Genomic DNA, 17,742 nt, shown 5'->3' with positions numbered 1-17,742 from the left:
TGCATTGAAAAAATTAGAACTCGGGTTTCTTTAAATAAAACTCAGATTTGGTATTGACTTTGCTGATTATAGATGAGCAAAGTTTAGGCCAGTGCCAGAAGAAAATCCTTACCTGGATTTATTAGAAAATGAGTCTAATTCCAGATATTGTATTAAGATAAGGTTAAAATGTAGCAAATCCTATATTTAGATTTTTTCAGGGAGCAATTTCATCTGCTGACTTGTACAGTCAGCAGCTCTGGTTTTCTTTGGAAATACGTTCTTGTACTCATTTCTGTGTTCTTATGTAGGCCAGACTGCACTATTTGGGGTTTCCTTCTTTCCCATGGAATGTTATTTTTCCCCCTTGCTTGTTCGTTTGGACAACTAGCTGTGGCTACTTTGGTGCAATTTAAACATCTTCTGCTTCCAGAGGCTGCAAAGAGCTGCCCCTCATCCCCACTGCCTTCACAGCAGGTGCTAGCATGGATTACTTTCCATGACCTCGTTGATATTCGTGAAAAGTCTGGGACTCCTGATGCTTTGTAAACATTTCTTGTTTGGGGACACACAAAGATCAGAACCACCAGATATCCCTAAGAAAGCAAATAATAAATTGGACTAATGTTTCTGATAAATAGCTAATCCTTTTGTCAAAAAGCTGACCAGTAGCAAAAAGTTTGAATCTAAAGAAAAGTAGTAAACTACTACTAAAAGTAGTTTCCTAGTTTTCAGAAGTTTTTCTGCAACAGAGACTCAGCCTAGTGATACAGATTGGAAAACAACCATAGATCCAAAGCCTTTGGAAACTTGTGAATGGCCAACATGCAAAGGAAGGTGGGTCCTTTGAATGAATTGTCTCTCTGGCCCATCTTAGTGAACACAGACTGAGCTTTGTGCTTTTTGCACAATAAGCTCAACAGTCTAATAACCAGCTTCTGGAGAGGAAACACGGCACCAGCCCACAAAATACCCTCCTGCTGAGTGCCATTAAGAATGGATGTATCTGCCTGTGAATAGTGACATTTCATCTGCTGTGTGTGGCATTTTGGATTTTCACAAAAGGCAAATTGGCACCACAGATGCAGAAATCTCTTATTATAAACAAACAAAACCCACAAATAAATGAAGAAATGAAGGAGGCTCTAGGTCTGTTAGAGCAATTGCATTTTCTAGTTTGGTTACAGCTGTTTCCAGTCTGATCTTCCTAAGTAATCTAAACCAAACCCTCAAATGCTAGAAAAGAAGGCAAGCTGCAAGAAACATTGATGAACAGAGGTAAACACCATGCACAATTGTAGGAAAGGTGCCATTCCAACTCTCCAGCTGCATTTAGCCTCTCCTGTTGCAGCAGAGGCTGAGTGGCATCTGGAGTTGCAGGGGTTAACCTGAAGACCCAGTTTAAGTCAATGTAATGACACCAGTGCAAAGGTCTTTCCAGCTGCTGTAATGCAATCTGAACTTCACATGGATCATTTTTATTGGATGTTGCTTACAAATTGGTTTAAGTTAAACTGAAACAAATGTTCATTGAGGTTCTGTGCCACTGTAAGAGTAAATTTACATTTCTTGGGGCAGTGTTCAAGTACAGGAAAGTCTTGTGGCTTGGGAAGAAGTGCTCATGTGTAAAAAAGTGATTATATTCCTTTCCTCTCTCTTCCTCCTCCAGCAGACAAACAGGGTGAGCTGGCTCCTAAATTGCTGTATTTAATATTCCACTATGTTGATATGAAATGAAATGATTTGCATTACTATGTTGCTGTTCACAACCTGGAGTAAGGTGCTGAAATTTTACTAAATTTCAAATGTGGTGCAAGTAGCAGCATAAATGGGACATCAGAGGAATGAAAGTTCCCCGCCTTACAGCTGTGCAAGTTGGGAATAGTTCCGTGCAAGTCAGTCAGGTTCCCTCATCTGCTGTGCTTTCCTCAGGGTAAATGAGAAAAAGTGTGAGCTCCCCTCTCCACCAGGCAGAGTAGAGACAGTGGTCTGATGCTCGGTGCTGTTACTAAATGGTCACTTCTGCATGCAGAGGAATTCAGAGAGGAAAACAGCTACACTGAGCTATGAGATAACGTCCCATTTTCCTCAGGCTTATCTCTGTTTTTCTCCTGAAATGCTCTCTTTTTTATCTTTCTGACCCTTGAACCCTGCCAAAAGCACCATCTGGTGCTGATGTACATTGCAAAACTTTTCCCCTGATGCTTATATGTGGATTAATTTATACTCATCATGAAATGTATCATTATAAATCTGCTACATCATAGCAACTGTATGATGGAAACTGCCTAAAAATCTTTCTGCTTGCAAGAGTTGGGGGAAAACCCCTAAGCTGAACTGTAACCACAGCTATTAACATTTAAAAGCTAAAGTTAAGAGAGTGTGCAGTTCAGCAAGCAGAGGATAGCCCTGCTCAGCAGTGAAATGAGGAACAAGAAATTGTAACTAGTTTATCGAGTTTCTTTTGTCAGACCGACTTTTATCTGAGAAAGGAGTTTCAATGACTACATACATAAAGCCAGCAAGGGGTTGTCAATTGCAATCACTCATCTCTTTAAAAATTATTATTGTCAGAGTTAAATTCTCTCATCTGTTGTATTTTGACTAAATGGGCCTTAAAAATTATTTTAAGGATTGTGGCAAGAAATAGGAGGAACGCCACTAGGTGGCATTTTTAATCCAGCCTTTACAGCTGTGCCAGTTCAGTCGCTGTCCTAAACGTGAAGCCTCTGTTCTCTCAGTCAGGACAGCTCTAATCCCAGGAGAAGGTAAGTGAATTCTTGCTGGAATAATTACAGTCAACTCCCATTTTTCCTTCAACACAATTGGTTGTTGTTGGATAAGGATAGCTCATGTTTTAGAATCATTCAATCTCAAAATAAATGAAGTGCATTAAATAGGTTTTTATACAATACAATAGTTGTGGGTTTTTATTGTCTGATCAGGGTCTCAAGAAACAAAAAAGAATATGCAAGTCTTCCTTTTATATTTTACTTCACCGTGGTAAAAAATTAGATCATGTTCTTCCCTCCAAAAACTGAAAAAAAACCCCCAACCCAAACAATCAAGAACCCCTGTAAGTAAAACCAAATTTATTTCTGAAGGAAGGTACAGTTCAGTTTCTCCCTGGAACTGAACACCTCAGGGTAATGCAGCACTTAAAGCTCTTTGCAATAGCTAAGCTTTTACAAGAACCTCGTAAGCTAAACATTATCCTTCTGTGGTTCATGACTAAACCACCCTCAAAGAAGCTTAAGTACTGTGTGCAAGGTCACAGAATGAACACATTCTGGGCATAAATAAACTTTTTTTAAATTGAGGGGTTGTAGCTGGGGAAAACTGGACAAAGTTTCAATGCACAAGCCCTCTACCTACTGCAAGAGACAGGGAGCAGAAACCTACTCCTATGCTTAAAATGAGAGGGAAACACTGAAAATGCTGATTTTGACCTGCTCTGTGAACACCTGTACTAATATTAATGCAGCAGTACTGGGATAGCTTGACTGTGCAACATATGGTAAATAAGATTGTTTATATTTTAATCAGGAAAGTATTTTAAATTTGCCCCTAATAATTTTTTTTTTGGCTATCAAAATGTAAGGTTTTTCGAAAGACTTTTTACATTTTAGAATGCATCTCAATGTAAATTTTAACAGGGACATAAGGTTCATGATAATAATTTAACTCTGGGCAAGAAGTCATTCCAGGTATACAGTAGATCAGAACTTAAGTGAAAGGATTAAGCTGAAACAGAAACTGTTAATCCCAAAAGATGGTAAGAACTGTGATATAGACCAAAAAGAGGTGTCAGAAATAATTTCTAGAGTTTAAAAACATGCCCACAAACTTGTGAGGGATAACTCTTATCTGTATTTAGATCATTCCACTATAGCTTAGTCAAGGTTTTATAGCACTGAAGGTAAAAAAATCAAAGCATTCCTCAGTCCAAAAGAGAAGCATCAGTTGAAAACATCAAACATCATTTCTGTTAATGTGCTGTAAGTAGGGAGAGGTGGGTCTTCTTAAAATAAAAGCTGAAGATATGCACATATGATTTTAAAGTCTCATTTATTTCATTTGTTAAAGAACTTAAGATACATTAAATAGAGTTTCTGCAATACCAGTTTGCATTACTAGCAAAGTTACATTCATAATAGCTAAAACCATTGCATTTTGTAAGAATTTTCCATTGCCTTTAGCATCTGCTGGATAAAAATCTCACATCTAAAACAATGCTGAATTAGCCCTCACAACAGCCTGTGAGGTAGAGGTCAGTGTTACCCTCTTTTTACATAAGAGGAAGCTGAGAAACAAAGTTTTAGATCAGTGTACCAGAAAAACCATGGAGATTTGAGGAGCAGAATTCTAGTCTTTCATTCCTTGTACTGTGCTCCACATCTCATGTCTTCCTTCCTTGGGGAAAGGGGAGCAGCCCACAGCAGCTGCTGTTCTCCCTTCTCCCCACTTTCCTTGTAAATCTTTGATTTCTCCATCTCAGCTGATAAAAAGTGATCAACATCAGCGATTTCTGCCTGAACTACACGGACAGAACAGACCATGGGAAGCCCGGAACTAAAGTAACTGGGAATTGACTGTGGGTAATCACAGAGAACATCACAGTATCGAGTACCAGAGTTGGAATTTTGTCACTGATCTGCAGAACCAACACATGGCTTTTCTAAAGCAACTTTTGCAGAGGTAAAAGGACTCAGGAGCACTGAAGCCTCTGGTGCACAGGGAGCACCCCCTGCCAGGCAGGGTCTGTGCAGCAATGCACACTCAGGGCAGACAGGATCTACCCACATTAGGTCCCAAAGGAAATGAAATACCTGCTTTCTGAAGGAAGTCGTATTGCAGAGCATAGCATTGAACTGAGGTAGAATCTGAGCAACTGAGGACCACAAAACACACCTGGATCACTACAGAGGAACTCTTCAACCAAACTGACCCTTACCAGGGCACTGTGGTCCTGTGTTCTGCATGGGCTGAAAGGATAAATACCTAAATAACACTGTGCGGTAAACTGCTCTGCTTTTCTTCACAGCATTACATTGTTATTTTCATTATAAGATAGCATCTTAGAACAGTAGATTTAAAATATATATTTAATTTTCATACCAAGGCCTACTTGAGGCAAGTAAAGAACTTCTTCTAGTGCTACTCATACACTCTGTGTCATCAGGCAGCAAGACTACACTGAAAGCAATCTTTAAATCAGAGCTCAGCAAATGCTAACAACAGATCAGTAAGGAAAATTTAAGTCAAATTTGTCCAAAATTCTTGATTATTGTTTCCTCATGTATTAAATGAAACAATTAGAAGTTGTGGCTATCAGCACTAGTAGATCGCTACATAATTTCCCATTTTCTATCAAGATGGATTTTAATTTCATTTTAATTTTATAGAGTTTTAGGTCTTGGATAACAATCTAGTACACTCAGCTATCACTTATATTAGATAGTGCTGGTTTAAAAGATCTCATTTCTCCAAAGAATGAGCACTTCAAATAAAATACAAAGCCAGAAGACTGTTCCTCTCCGAGCAGAGGGTTCATGGAAATGCCTGTCTTGTGTGTTCCATGAGTGGTCTGAAGACCAGAGTTTCTGTTTATAGTATCTCACACGTGGAAGCTCTTGGATATCTCAGGACCATTATCAGTTTTTTTCAGGCCTTGAAGGAAGCTCGAACAATTCTCCCCTTCAGAGGCTGAGGGGGGCGAAAATTATTGGCCATTTGGATCCTCTGGTCTTCCTCACCAGTGAAGAGCAGCATGCGGAATTTCTCCAGCTGGAAATTCAGGGGAAACAATTCACTGCTTAAGAGGGCAATCAACAGTAATGTTTTTTAAAAATGACTAAAAGGAAGTATTCAGTATATTTTAATCAGTTAATGAAACAGGTTCCTAGAGAGTATTAACAGAAAGTAACAGAAGCCCTGAGGATTGAACAAGCTGAATATTCACAGACTTTTAATTTAGCCTCATTTCAAATCAAAACAGTCTCTGCCTGCTTACCCAGCATTGAATCCTACAAGAACTGAGAGAGTATCAGAAGTTTACCTGTTTCACAGAGATTCTGATGGGTTCTTTCAGCACTATCCATGTCACACTCTCATTAAGGGGTGGGGTTGTCAAAGAACCAAGGTATGTCCAATAATCTAGACTCAAGGGCAGGAGACATTTAGGGTTGAAGCCTCTAAACTGAGCTTTTGTTCCCTGAGAAAACAAAATGGACTTGAAATTTATCCTTTTACTTTTAAGTGCAGGTTAAATAACTTTTTTGAAAGAGAAGAATGTTAAAGTAACATTAAAAATAGGGGAAAGGAGAAGTCTGTAGAGGTTTGACTGCCTTATAACAGCTGTTAGCCAAAAGTAGGTGGCAAGTGTGATGCCTAATGCTGGCTTACCAGACTTTGAGGTCTTGCACAATTGTCTTTACCAAAATTCATCTCTTGTCACAATAGGCCCAAAAATAATGCAGGAGGTGTGTTCTGTATATAGTGTTCAGAGTGAGCTACAGATAATATCATGGCAGAGTTCCTTGTCTCATTACTTGCTATTTTCTATTCTTCTCATCTATTTTAGTAGAAAAATTTAAATCCTATAGTCATTGTCTGCTGTGGTAAATATTGGCTTAAAAAAAAAAAAAAATCAAACCTTCAAGTCTAAAATTAGAGGAAGGTAGATTGACAGAGGAAGATACATTAACCAGAGATTGGTAGAAATAGAAGGAGGTGCTGCCTAAAGTAGTGATTGCCTTAGGTACCACAGTCTGGAGCAAAACTCTTCAACCTGTAGGAGTATCCAAAAGGATCTCAGTCACTCAGAAAACAATTCAGGGACAGACTAACTGTGGACCTCAGTGAGATCATCCTTGACAGAGCTCTGCAGCAAAGAAACAGGCAGCTTCTTCCAGCCTAGGCTCAATGGAAAAGGGATTATTTTGCTGAGTCTAAGAGCTGAGCCTCAAGGGCCATGGAGCTGTTGATTTTGGGCTTTTTGCGAAAGGCAGAACCTCTGGCTGACCAGTAGGGTCAGCAAAGCCTTGTGAGGCACCTGAGATTAGGAAAATAATATGAACTTTGGAGGGGAAGAAGAAACTACAACTACAGTTATGTTCTAGTTATGGGAGGACCTGTGGGTGGGTGATTTTTCATTTTTGTCTCAAACATGTACATGAGCATGATTTTTAAAGGATATCCCAGAAGAAATTTAAGGAGCTGAGAACTTACTTTAAATTTTACCATGTACAAAGCATCAGTGAGTCTGTTCATACTGGCATGTTCTTTCCCAATCTAAAATAATGGAATAGACAGGTTAAATAAGAAGGATTACAACTATGCTTTAATTAAGTGTTGTTTTCTTACCCAAATCTTAACATTCCTACCAAAGTTTATCAGCAATTTGCAATGCATTAACGCTTCCAGTAAGTCATCTGTTTTCCTTAAGCACTTCTTAAATATGTGGCATGGTCCTCAAACACTTTACAGCATAATGCTTTTCATCATGTAAACATGCTATTTTTGCAATTCTTACCTCCAAGAAAACACCAACTACTGCCAAGCCATCTGGAGCTGCTGCTGCCTCTCCAAATGTTGCATATTTTCTGGCATTCCAATGAACTAAGTGGAGCTTTAAAGAAAAATAACAAATAGGAATTAAATTAGTGATAGAAGCTGTGACTGTGGTTTCTTGTTGACAGCACTAACAATTGTTCATAACAGAACGGTTTTGTGTCAAAGGCATTGCTGGAAACATGAAGTTCAATCTTTTGGATAGGTCCATGAGTGTGGGCAGGCACTAGGCAAGTTTTCTGTAACAGCCCACACTGGGGTGGCATGGCCAGGCTTTGGGAGTGGGAGGGTACAGGGGTGGCTTCTGTGAGAAACCGCCAGAAGCTTCCCCAGCTCGTGATCACAAGGAAGGGACCAGGCTGGAGCAGCTCCTGAAGGACTGACTGCACCCATGGCAAGGGACCAGGCTGGAGCAGCTCATGGAGTTCGCTGTCTCCTGTGGGAAGGACCCCACACTGGAGCATGGGAAGAGTGTGAGGAGCCCTTCCCCTGAGGGGGAAGGAGCAGCAGAGACAACCTGGGATGAGCTGAGCACAGCCCCCATTTCCCATCCCCCTGCACCACTCAGGGGAGGAGATGGACAAAGCTGGGAGTAAAGTTACGCCCAGGAAGCAAGGAGGGGTGAGGAGAAGGTGTTTTAAGCTTTAGCTTTTATTTCTCGTTATCCAACTCTGATTTGGTTGTTAACAGATTTTTTTGTTTTGCTGTGTCAGTAACTGGTGAGGGATCTCTCCCTGCCCTTATCCTGACCCATGAGCCTTTCCTTACATTTCCTCTCCCCATCCAGCTGAGGAGGGCAGGGATGGCTGACATGGTGAGCAAGGAATCAGAATCCTAATCCTGCCCCCACTGCAGACAAAGTCATGTGACAACAGCATTTGCATGAAATAATCCCATCTGTGAAAACACATCCTTACCTCACAGGGAAAAGGTTTTCCATCAATGGTATGCTCTGATCCCTGGCTGTGCGTGGTCCCCCAGTGGAAGTGGAACTGCTTTAGCCGGAATGGATTCTGAAAGGGCCCTCCACTGATTGCTGGGCAAAAGAACAAAAAAAAAAAAATTAAAAAGAGAAAAAAGCTTAAGCATTCTGGCTTTCTAGCTTCCCGCTAGTAAAACTAACCACTGTTGGCACAATAGTGGAAAAAAGCCAGCAGCCTCTCCCAGCATGAAAAAGATGCATCATCCAGGCATTTAAGAGGGGTGGATTTATTAATGGAAAGCACCGAAATTCATCTGAAAATGTAAATTAAAACGGTGTGTGACTACCTGTACAGAATTTGTAGCTTTCTTGAAAGAGTCTATTTGACACATGAAGATGTGGTAACCACCCTTATGGTTATGCCTTTCCTGTTAAACACAATACATACAAGTGGAACAGATGGAGCAGCCCTGGGAGAAGCACTTGGGGTGCTGTGGGTGAGAGCTGGCCCTGCCCCAGCCCTGAAACCCCCAGTGTGGGCAGCAGGGGAGGGGGGATTCTGCCCCTCTGCCCCTCAGCTGAGACCCCACCTGCAGAGCTGCCCCAGCCCTGGGGCCAGCACAGGAAGGACCTGGAGCTGCTGCACAGAGCCCAGAGGAGGCAGCAGCATGAGCAGAGGGATGGAGCAGCTCTGCTGGGAGGAAAGGCTGCCAGAGCTGGCATTGTTCAGCCTGGAAAAGAAAAGGCTCCAAGGAAACCTTATACCCTGAACATCAGGTAGACAATTCAGCTAAGTATTTCCTTCTTACAGTATCTTTACTTCCAGGGGAGGTTATCTATATTCCATTTCCTTTAAATACTTGATCCCATAAAAGGGGAAATATAATAGCTGGTACTTCACATGACACCAGTCAACCTCAAATCACCTTCTGAAGGCAAGGAAATGCCACAGAGACACTTCATACATCATTTAGAAATAACACCTAAGAACAGGTGAATGTTTAAGATGCCACCTATAGAAGATATTTTATCAGCAGCATCAGTAATTCCTGTAATTTTATATGCCACCAAATCTAAAACATTTTGCCCAACAGACATCAAAACCTGATCAGAGTCTCACATTAAGAAAATTAAAATTACATTTAGTATCTGTAAAGCTTGTATCCTCAGTGCAGTTCATAACACTTTAAATAAAGAGTGAAAGTTGGGGCTTGCACAGTGCCACCACATGTGCATGGTTCCAGCTGGCCTTTATGCAGGAAAGTGGCCTTGCCAAAGCAAAGGTTTTTAGTATTATTTAAGGATATAAATACCACCTACTATGTTTTTCTAAACTTACAAAAAGAATGCATCACCTGTCCCAAATATTTTAAGAAATTTAGCTATTATGGATTACTGTCAAAATTCTGTTGTGTCATTTATGCAGAGCTTTGAGTCACTAGATCTAACACAACTAAAACCAGTTTAAACCATGTTTTCCACTCCTAGCAGTCATCTTCCTTGAAAAAGTGTTACTGAAACAAGACTTGTCCTTAGTGTAGAAAGGTCTCATTCCTGACAGGTGCTCTGAGTCTGTATGTCTAAATGCAGAGTAACAGATGTTCTTAAACTTCTAAAGCTGAATAAAGTTCACTGTTACACAGATACAGTTCAGCTGAAAATTGCATTAAAGTCGTTAGCCAACTAAGATAATACTTCCACAGATATTTTACAAATTCTGTTTATAGGGTGACATTCTGAACAGATCTGTGCAGTAAAAAGTCCTCTCTGCAAATTCAGTTAAGATGCTTGAAAACCTGACCATTCCATTGGGCAGATTCTTAAATTCATTCCAGAAAAAAACTTAAAACAAAATGGCTAGAATTTTAACCTCTAGCCCTCATTTCAAAGGGTCACCAGCACAGACAAGCCACTTCACAGAAAAAGTAACTTGTTTTGAATATCAGGGTATCCTATTTAGCTTGCATCAATGAGCACACCCAAAAAGACGATGAAATCAGCTGATAGGTTTAAAAATTGTTCCAGTTCTTTTTGTTTTGTTTTTTTTTTTAATGCACTCTTTCCAGATGTAAGGGCACAATCTACCATGGAAACAGACCTAACAGAAGAAATAATCAATCGCTTAAAAGAATTTACATCCTCTGCCAAGAGCTGAGACAAGAAAAATGTACAACTGCAGACAGTCCAACATCGAAAGTTGGCCGCTACCAACTCAGAACCCAGAACTAGCTGAAGATTTTATAATTCCTGAAGAAACCAAACTTCTACAAGTCAGGGAGGAAAGAAAATGCAAGGCAACAGTGACCAGTCCAGGTACAGCTTGGTGCAGTGAGTATGATTATGATGACTGTTCTGCATGACCCATCTCTTCTAATCCTCTTCCCTTCCCTGTGGATGGGAGCTGGGCACTGAGCCACAGCTGGCACGCGAGTTGGCATCTTTGATTTAGGTGATCACGAACCAGGGCACTGAGGAGCTTACATCCGTACTCTGGGTGCTGGATGGGGTCTGGCGGTGCTGGAGAGATGCCCAGCAAACTTCAATTCTCATCTAAAAGAAAAGCACTGCAAACAAACTTCTGATTTTCCTGATGCAAGAGCTTTTCCTAATGAAGAAACACTACATTGATCTGTGATATTGCATTGCTAGAGAGGCTCAAAGTGAAGATAAAAATATAAATGGCTCCAGTCACATGCCTCATTCTAAACTGAAATTATACATCATAGAAGTTACACTGTACAGAATGTACTTAATTTTATCTCCCCCACTAAGTCACAAACTGCTGTTCTGAGCTAGCTAGCTGTGTTAGTCTCACCTGTCCTGTCATCAGTGTCTTCAAACTCCACCATAACAGAGTGGCCAGTGTTGGAGATGCTGAGAGAGGTACAGGACTCATAGGAGATGACAAGGGGCTTCAGGTTGGGGTCATAGACTGCTCTTGCAGAGACGATGTCAATGGGGGACTGGCGGTTCCCCTGGGCAATGGGGTAAGCTTTGTGCCACTCGGAAGGTCCTTCAAAAGCAAACAAAGGAAAGCATCATTATTCCCTTCCTACCATACACAAAATGGTCATTATGGGTTTTCATGAGGCTTGAAATAAAGCTTGCTCAGCAAGAGTGACTCGAATGTTTGGAATGTGAGAAATTCATTTATATTCTAGGCTGGTGTGTTTTTATTAGCACAAAGCAGGTTGCAACAAGATGGGGATTCATAAACCTTGTACAAACACACTGAGGAGATCATGGCACATCAACAGACTGCTGTACCCCCAGTTACTTGTGCCACTCTGTCTCTGCAGAGGCTGCAGTCACCTTGCTAAGGTGTTCCAAGGTGGGTACAGGTGTAAACACTTGCATGCACAAACACACTCCTCCAAGGAAACAGCATTTAATTCTCCCTGGGAAAGACAGTGTAAAAGCTCCAGCAATTCAAATTAGATACAGATGACTCAATCTCTTAGCTACTGACTATGAAGTTATTTTTAAAATCATTTTATGACTGCAGTAAATCTTTGAGACAGCTCCATTCTTCACTCGTGCCCGTTATGGTATCTCTCTAACCTGAGTGAAGGGTACAGGATGATAATTAACACTTTGGGACTTCCTGACCTCAATAGAGCAGGGAGAAAGACCAATTTAATAGCACAAATCTGCTGCCAGAGCTGGAACATTCTTAAGCCATTTGAGATAACAAAAGCTTATGCATATCAAAGAATTCCTTTTTCTTATGGCTCATTTTCTATGGTAGTGAAAGCAGCAATTAAATTCCTCTGCTGCTTCTGTTCATAAAGTGTAACAGTAACAATTGTACTTCGGGATTCTCAAGAAGCACATTTTTAATTGTAGCATTCTCACATACTTTCACAAGGGGAAGCTTTTTTAAAATCAATCATAGGTATTTAGCCTCCATGAGTTTACATAACAAAACAGTGATCTATTACACTCTTACTTCGCTTTGACATTTTTTGCAAAGCTAAGCTTATAAAATAATATCTTTTCTCAGCTTGCCTGCAAAGCAGATTTAGGAATTAAGTGCTGTTACGCAAGCTAAGGCCACATCATTTGGCTCTCACAAGCTTCATAAGAGTATACATTGCTTTATTACTACTACCTACAAGCACAAACACATGACATTACCTACTAGCACTAACCAGCCTCACTTGGTATTCAGATTGGCTTTTAGACTCACAGAAACTAAAGTAATTACTGTTAAGAAAGAGACTGGCCCCTGAAGGTTATGCAAAAGACTCTTGTTGGACACTCAGCAGCTAAAATAATTGCTGTAAAGAGACAGACTCCTGGAAGTTATGCAATTGTCTTATTGGCCAGCATCAGCCACTCATCCATCCTCTCTGTAAAGGATACAGGCACTATAAACCACTACTGTGGCAATCTCTGAGGAGCTCCACATCCCCCCTCACGCTGTGACACACATCCTTGGAGGTGGGAAGCAAAGGAGGAGGACTAAATTAAAAACTGTCAAATCAGAAAGCATAAGTTGTTCTGTAAGAGATCTGATACTGATCTGTACAATTTATCGATGTACCAGACATACATAACATATAGCTTATTTTATTCACTTTTATGAAAGCCTAAATATCACATTTCAGCAGCCACACAGAATCAGGAGATCTATTACTGCTCTACTAAATCTTCTTTGCTTAACAGAATTGCTTTTGGAGAGAGACACAGGTAATCTTTTTTTATAACAGCATTTTGGAAAGGGACCCATCTATAATATCTGCAGTCTGAAAAAAAACCCAAGCCACTCAAACTGCTTCCCTCAGCTTAGGAATGTTGATTGCAACACTGAAAGGCAGCAGATGTAAACTTGTGCATCTTTTGGTGCCACTTTCTGGGTGCTATTGATTATCAATAAAGTAATTAATTACCTGCTGTATATACTTGATTCTTGCAGACATCAAAATGCAGGCAGCTCTGCAGGGCTCAGGCAACAGCTCTAGAAAGAAAACGAGTGGGGGAAGACAGAGAGATGCAGCACGGAAATGCCATAACCTACCGTCAGCCTGCCCATATCCCCAACTGTGGTGGCCAGTCATTTTGGGAGCTGCCCCTGCTTGGCTCCAGCTCCCTGAGCAGGGCACTGCTGCCTACCTGCCTTTATACCGGCTCCCCGTGGGATAGGGTCAGCCCCTTAAAGATACAGAGCAGCCAAAGCAATTCCTGCAGGACAGGGAAAGCGCCCGTGTTCTCCTGCTCCAGCCTTGCTGCTGCTGCTGCTCCTGCTCCCCCTATTTGCTAAGGCAGCACAGGTGAAGGAAAATGTAAAACTCAGATAACTGAAGTCTCAGAACTTAGAGAGAAAGCCAAACTGTGGATCACATTTAGGAAAAAATATCAGTGTTTTCCCATTCTCTGCCCCAAGGAAGCAAAAGCCATAAGGTGCTCTGAGCGTCAGGACAGTCGTGCAGGTGGGACCTGCCCTTCTCACATCTGTGTTCTGCATGGAGAAACATCACTGCCTCTGCTGAATCCCTCCTTCCAGCTGCAAAAAAGGAATGATGCTTTTACCAGATCTGTGATTAATCACAGTCAGCGCTTAGATGAGATGGAGAACATCCTCATCTCGGGAAAAATTACTTGTGCTGCTTTTAAACAAGGTACAAAATCACACAAATTAGCAATGAATTGGCAATCTGATTTTAATTTTGCAACTTTAAAGGAACTTTTTAAACAGACAAAATTAAAAGTGTGGTTATATTAGGGACAGAACACAGCGGACTCCAGACAAAGGAGTTGATCTCTGAAGCCTCAGTTATCTGGAATGATCCAGTAGTTGCCTGCTCCCTGCTAAAGCCATGGAGAGGCTACAATGAGACACCCAATCTGCAGCTGTAAAATGTCTTAAAACATCTCTGGGGCAAGGAAAATGGCTCCTTCATTGTAATTTTGTTAGATCTGAGGAAATGCTCTCTCTCAAGGCTACATTTTACAAACACATTGATTTTCACAACGACAACAGCACACAAAAATAGGGATTCTTCTATTATGCAATCAAGAATATGGAAGGAAAAAATCAATAAGAGCATTTTATGCAACTTTTATGTTGTGGTCCTGCCTTGCAAGTATTAATTTCCTTTTTCAGGAGGTTTCCATGAGAGTCAGCTATAAAATCTTTGAGAGTTGCTGATGCCAGCTAAATCACTCACAGAGGGCTGTAAACTCCTTCAAAGGTCTCCACAGGAGAGTTCTACAATGACTTACTCAGGTGAGCTCCTCAATTTATTCCTGTTAAGCTGCTGTGACCCGCTCAGGTCCCTGACACGTGCCTGGCACAGACACTGGGTACGGCTGTGTCCCACCAGTCTGGGCACACAGGCCCTCGTGAGGACCCAACACTGGAACTAGGACCTTAAAATACTCACTCAGATGCAGAGTCAGGAAAGCTGTTCTAGGGAAAAGTATAAAAAATGCCAACGCAGCAGTGAAAAGAAATGGAAGAGGGATTTTGTGTGTTAAAAGAGCAGACCATAAACTGAGGAAAGCCACATGCAAGGCAGAAAATGCTGAGCAACTGTTTTCAAGACTGTTTTCAATTGTTTTCAAGCCAACACTGGGCTCAGGTGAGCCCACAGGGCACAGTGGCACTGCAGTGCCCACCCTGCACTTGACACCATTGACCCCTTCAGCTGTTATTTTCTCACTCAAGCCCACACAGGTGTCTGCATATCTGGACTACAAACACATGGCACAGGAAGAGCTCTGAGACAAGTGGAAATATCCTGATGACACGGCAGGAAGCAGACTCCACAAAATGGAGGTTTAAATGGATGGATTTAGAAAAAGTGGATAGGGGAATGACAAGACCTGAGAGGAAAGGAAAGAGAGCCTGAACAAAACTTTAGCTGTAAATGATAGTGAGTGTGTATATGACAATTTAATGTGCTTCCAGTCCAATCAGCCTTCTTTCTTTATGAGGAAAATATTAAATTTTCCTTAAATATAAGGTAACACAGCTGCTTATAGAAATATCACATTATTCTGTAACCCTGATACCCCTGGATATTGGCTGACTCTAAGAATGGATTTTCACTGATTGCGTCCTCAAATTATCCTTTATCACTTCAAAAGCTGCAGTCATCATGTAATTCTGTTCTCAATTTAGTTTGAATCCAGGAGAATTACATCACACTCATGAACTTATGGAATTGAGAACAACAGAATGATAGGTGCTTAAGGGGTGGATTTCTCCAATGCTGAGCAAAAAGTGCTTATGATTTCCACAAATTTCTCCTGGGCTCTTGACTCCCAAGTCAGAAGTGTCTGCTTAGCAGTGAATGGCAGGAAGACATAATTCCATTCACTACAGGGAGAAGTTTCAAGCTGCCTTAAAGCAGAAATCTGTCTTCCCCAGCCTTCTCACTAGGGTTTTATTCCCCTTTGCCAGTAGTGATGAGTGAACAGAGCAGCAGCCCAGGACAAATACAGGGGTTCTTCTGAACCTGTCACCAGGTGGTGATACCAAACTAACACAAAAGCTTCAGGTTTCCCACCTCTATATCTAGAATTGATTTTCTTTGTGATTTAATTGGAGCTCCCTTTATTAAAATTGCTGTGTAAGGACTAACCATTACAGTTAGAAAACTCCAAGTAAGATTAGAATGCTCAACTGAAGCTGAACATATTTAAGCTTTCAGGTTTGAGGAAATTGGTTTTTTTAATCTCTAAGGTAACATGTCTCTATAATATTACAGGTCTGGAGTCGTTGGGAGGTTCTTGCAGAAAATGTCACTCGAGGATAATGCTCCTAATAAATATTACTGCATCACCATGGAGGGGCAGAGCTGCATTTCAAGGTATGTAAGATGAAGTAAGAGTTATTTGGTTCCAAGGTGAATGGCTCAATGGCACTCTAAGTGTATTAAGTAACTTGGCAATTACATCTGCTGACATCATTAATAATGGTGACACATTTGAACAAGGTGTCGTGCCTTCTTTAGTGCACCCCAGTGCGTCTGGTGCATCACTGCATGCTAACAAAACCAGGGCAGAAATCTCACCAGTTTGGGTGCAGGCTGCACACTCCGAGCCGTTCATGTACCGTGGGTAGGAGCAGATGAAATGTTAAATAAAACATTCATCACTCCAGAGCCTGTCTGTGCCTCAGGTTCTTGACAGAGTATCTGTTTATCCAGGCAGCTCCTCTCTCCTCTTACATTGCCACTACTGATGCTGGCAGTTCCCAAAGGGGGTTACACTGAGCTGGCATCTGTTCTTTACATGTGTGTTAAAGGCATTTATAACGAACCCAGGAGCTGCACAAAAATACTCCACACAGTAAATATAAGCACAACAGTTTCCTGCCAACACTGAACACTAAAAGCACAATCATTCCAGATACTTTTTCTATTCTTTAGTATTTTTTTTTTTAAACAGACTGCCTACGGTTTTTGATTGACCACAGAAATTTCAGCTTTTATATTCTCAAGTTTTTCCTTGCAAACACAAAAATGTGATGGCTTTTGTATATGTATTGATTATTGAGATTATTTATATATATATATATAAAAAAGTATATTAATATATTGAGATTTTCATGCATCCAGTGAAACTTCAGGAGCTGAAAGTGGTCATCCTTCTCCCATAGCTACAGAGGGAGAGTAATGAGATTTCTAAGGGAAAAACTCAACTGGGAATCTCCTTCTGGCATCAGGGGGAAAACAAAAATAGAGTGCCAAAGTAAAGAAGGGATTAAGAAGAAAAGGACAAAAAGGACATGCATATAGTTAACAGCTCTGCGAGATAAAAAGCTTGAATCAAACATGGGCGAAGATGGCCAAGGGGATAGAAGGAATCTAGTAGGAACACTCTTGGGAAGGTGGGGCAGAAAAAAGGGAATGGGGTTCTCCAGGAACCTGGCTCTCTAGGAGCTTCCCAGCCTTCACACACCATTTTTTTATTGCTTATTTTTGACTTTTAAAGCTGTACACAAATGGCTGCCTTATATTAGGTATGGAAACTACATTCTGGAACTGAGCCTGAAATACTAATTCTTGCAATTCATGGTTTGTTCAGATTAAGCAGTGTAGCAGAGAGTAAGAACAGGAGACTGCTTTTGGGAAATAGGATATTTGGGAAATAGGATGTTCCTGAAATACTGCAACGGTCACTGAAATGACAGCAAAAGGAAGGATTTACTGCGGCACAGCAAACACAAAGCCTGAAAAAATGATCTTTGGTGGAGATGCTGTACATGGGAAACAAAAGAGGAAGCACTGTATTATAGTACATCACCTGCAAGATATAAA

General features: G+C 40.9%; 1 protein-coding gene across 1 annotated transcript; it reads right to left on the bottom strand.

The window, feature by feature from the left end:
* Window positions 1-4,028: 4,028 nt before the first annotated feature.
* CA7 (carbonic anhydrase 7) lies at window positions 4,029-13,560 on the bottom strand. Its single transcript, XM_010396496.4, has 7 exons — window positions 13,494-13,560; window positions 11,289-11,486; window positions 8,469-8,587; window positions 7,514-7,609; window positions 7,210-7,272; window positions 6,038-6,193; window positions 4,029-5,766 (listed from the first exon to the last, which is right to left on the bottom strand). Exons 1-7 carry the CDS (start codon window positions 13,531-13,533, stop codon window positions 5,644-5,646), a joined length of 795 nt encoding a protein of 264 aa, XP_010394798.1. The 5' UTR covers window positions 13,534-13,560; the 3' UTR covers window positions 4,029-5,643.
* Between the last annotated feature and the right edge of the window lie 4,182 nt (window positions 13,561-17,742).

This window comes from Corvus cornix, chromosome 11, assembly GCF_000738735.6.
Source record: "Corvus cornix cornix isolate S_Up_H32 chromosome 11, ASM73873v5, whole genome shotgun sequence".
Lineage (NCBI taxonomy): Eukaryota > Metazoa > Chordata > Aves > Passeriformes > Corvidae > Corvus > Corvus cornix.
Note: the sequence above shows the minus strand (reverse complement) of the source record. Positions and strands in the feature narration are given on the sequence as shown.

What these genes read in the sequence shown, in the direction of transcription:
- CA7 (XM_010396496.4), bottom strand. Translation starts at nt 13,533, where the DNA reads ATGACTGGCCACCACAGTTGGGGATATGGGCAGGCTGACG. An exon ending in TGTACATGGTAAAATTTAAA is followed by an intron (nt 6,194 to 7,209) that starts GTAAGTTCTCAG and finishes TTGTTTTCTCAG; the next exon opens with GGAACAAAAGCTCAGTTTAG. An exon ending in TCAGAATCTCTGTGAAACAG is followed by an intron (nt 5,767 to 6,037) that starts GTAAACTTCTGA and finishes CTGAATTTCCAG; the next exon opens with CTGGAGAAATTCCGCATGCT.